The sequence below is a fragment of the Echinops telfairi genome, unplaced genomic scaffold, assembly GCF_000313985.2.
Source record: "Echinops telfairi isolate 266 unplaced genomic scaffold, ASM31398v2 ScPeMD7_5;HRSCAF=22, whole genome shotgun sequence".
Lineage (NCBI taxonomy): Eukaryota > Metazoa > Chordata > Mammalia > Afrosoricida > Tenrecidae > Echinops > Echinops telfairi.
Genome location: NW_022103901.1, coordinates 28,422,908 through 28,424,877, shown reverse-complemented (window position 1 = coordinate 28,424,877; position 1,970 = coordinate 28,422,908). Strand labels below are relative to the sequence as shown.

The following is a 1,970-nucleotide window of genomic DNA, read 5'->3' as shown; positions in this document are numbered from 1 at the left end:
TCTGGGAAAGGGGTTCCCCAAAGCTACAATGGCACCTGCCTTGGCTCTCCGAGGGCTTTCAGACAAGCTGGCCTCTGTGGCCGTCGGACAGCTGGTCACCTTGGAGGGGCTTGGAATGACCTGGCATGGCGGGAACCAGTGGTATCTGCCCTCCACCCTCCGTTATAGTCCAGCCCCAAGTGGAACGTCCTCCTGCTCCCAAACCTGCAGGCGGGGTTGCTGCCAAATCCGTCCAGTGGGTCACTGTTGTCCCACCTCTGGGACAGAGGACAGGAAGGACAGGCCCAGAAAACCCACCCTAGTGCGTTGCCTCTAGAAACCTCCTCTTATCTCCCCCCAAAGCCCTTAGCCACACTCTGCGCCGTCGTCTGGGTGATTTCTGGGTGACTGCCCCCCTTGCCCACCGCTCTAGAAGCTCAGCCCATAGAAGAGCACATCCCTGGAGCTAGCAGTGCTGGGCACACAGTAGGGGCTCAGTCTCTAAGTGTGACTGAGCAGCACTGGATGGAGGGAGCCCACCGGGAACACAGGGAGGGGAGAGCAAACCCAGAGTGAGCCTCGGTTCCAGTGCATTTCTAGAGATTCAGCTACAGTTTTGCGCCCAGTGGGGACATGGGCCAAGTCTGGAGACACTTATGGTCATCCTGATTGGGGGCTGGCAGGGTGGGCACTAAGGGAGATGTACTAAGGGTGCCTGGTGGGTGGAGCCCAGGGACGCTTCTAAACACCCTACAATGCCCAGGGCAGCCCTCACAACAGAGAATGAAATGGCATCACACCTTTCGTGTCTCAGTCGAGAACCTTTGACTGCAAACCTTTGACTGCTCCTCAAACAGGGCCCTCTGAGGAATTGTCCAGATCCGAGTAGGCCCAAGGGGACATTGCTGTAAGCTGCCAGGGAAGGGTGGCAAGCGCCGGGCTGAGTTCTTAAAACTCTCTGTCCTGAAAAGCCTCAGCCCACTCCGGGTCTCCCTCACCGTGGTACTGGATATGGGTATCTACATCAGGCTGCAAGTGGGGGGTCCCACTGCTCAGGCAGGGCCTCGGGGCAGACGGTCCCCACTCACCGTAATACTGACATCCTTTTTGCCCTTGTGGGAGGAGGCCACCACCGCCAGGTACTGGATGACTTTCTTGGTGTTCTCTGTTTTCCCGGCTCCAGACTCGCCCCTGGAAGACACGGGAACAGTGGCCAGCAGCCCCTTGGAAACAGCCCCGCACAAGTGTTCTGTGGGGTGCGCCCTACAGCTCTGGCCAGTGACCATCGAAATGGGAGTTCCCAGCAGGGCCTCCCAGGCCCACAGGCACACCGCTGAGCTGTCCTGGGCTGAGCTGGGCTTCCAACCCAAGTCCAACACCCAGTCCACGCCTGCCCAGACGCCGCAGGGTGAGCTTTCTTAGCAAATTCCAAAGTCGAGTTGACTTGGCCTGGCCTGCCTGTTTGTACGACGTTGTTCATGTTGGTAGAGATAGAAAGAGCGAGGGAGGGCAGAAATACCTGGGAGGAAGAATGGGACTTCCCAAACACTGGACTGCCCACCGACAGAGCTGCACACAGACTAGTCGTTTGAACCAAACAAGGGATCCCGAAAGGTTTAAAAGCAGGACGGGTGTGAGTCCGGGTGGTTCCTTCAATCGCCGGAGCAAAGCCGGGCAGAAGCTGAACTGGAGGAAGGGGCCCGGGCAGGGCACCAGAGTTGGAGGTATATCCATGACCCATGTGTGAGATGCAGATGACACAACCTTGCTTGCTGAAAGCGAAGAGGGTCCGAGGCACTTACTGGTGACGAGCAAAGGAGGGAGGACGCCTCAACATCAAGTCAACAACGACCTTCACAAGTGGACCAGCAAGATCAACCGAAAAAAGATTGATGTTGTCAACGATTTCACTTGGATCCACAATCAAAGCCCATGGGGCAAGAAACCAAACTCGTTATCACCGTGGACAAATCTGCTGCAAAGGATCCTTT

The 1,970-nt window shown here is 57.0% G+C and overlaps 1 protein-coding gene across 1 annotated transcript in view; it reads right to left on the bottom strand.

Moving 5' to 3' along the window:
- Positions 1 to 1,970, bottom strand: part of MYH11 (myosin heavy chain 11) — a 127,579-nt gene that overhangs the window by 72,682 nt on the left and 52,927 nt on the right. Inside the window, exon 4 of the mRNA XM_045286010.1 lies at positions 1,068 to 1,170. Coding sequence (XP_045141945.1) covers positions 1,068 to 1,170 — 103 coding nt within the window. The remainder of the gene's footprint in view (positions 1 to 1,067; positions 1,171 to 1,970) is intronic.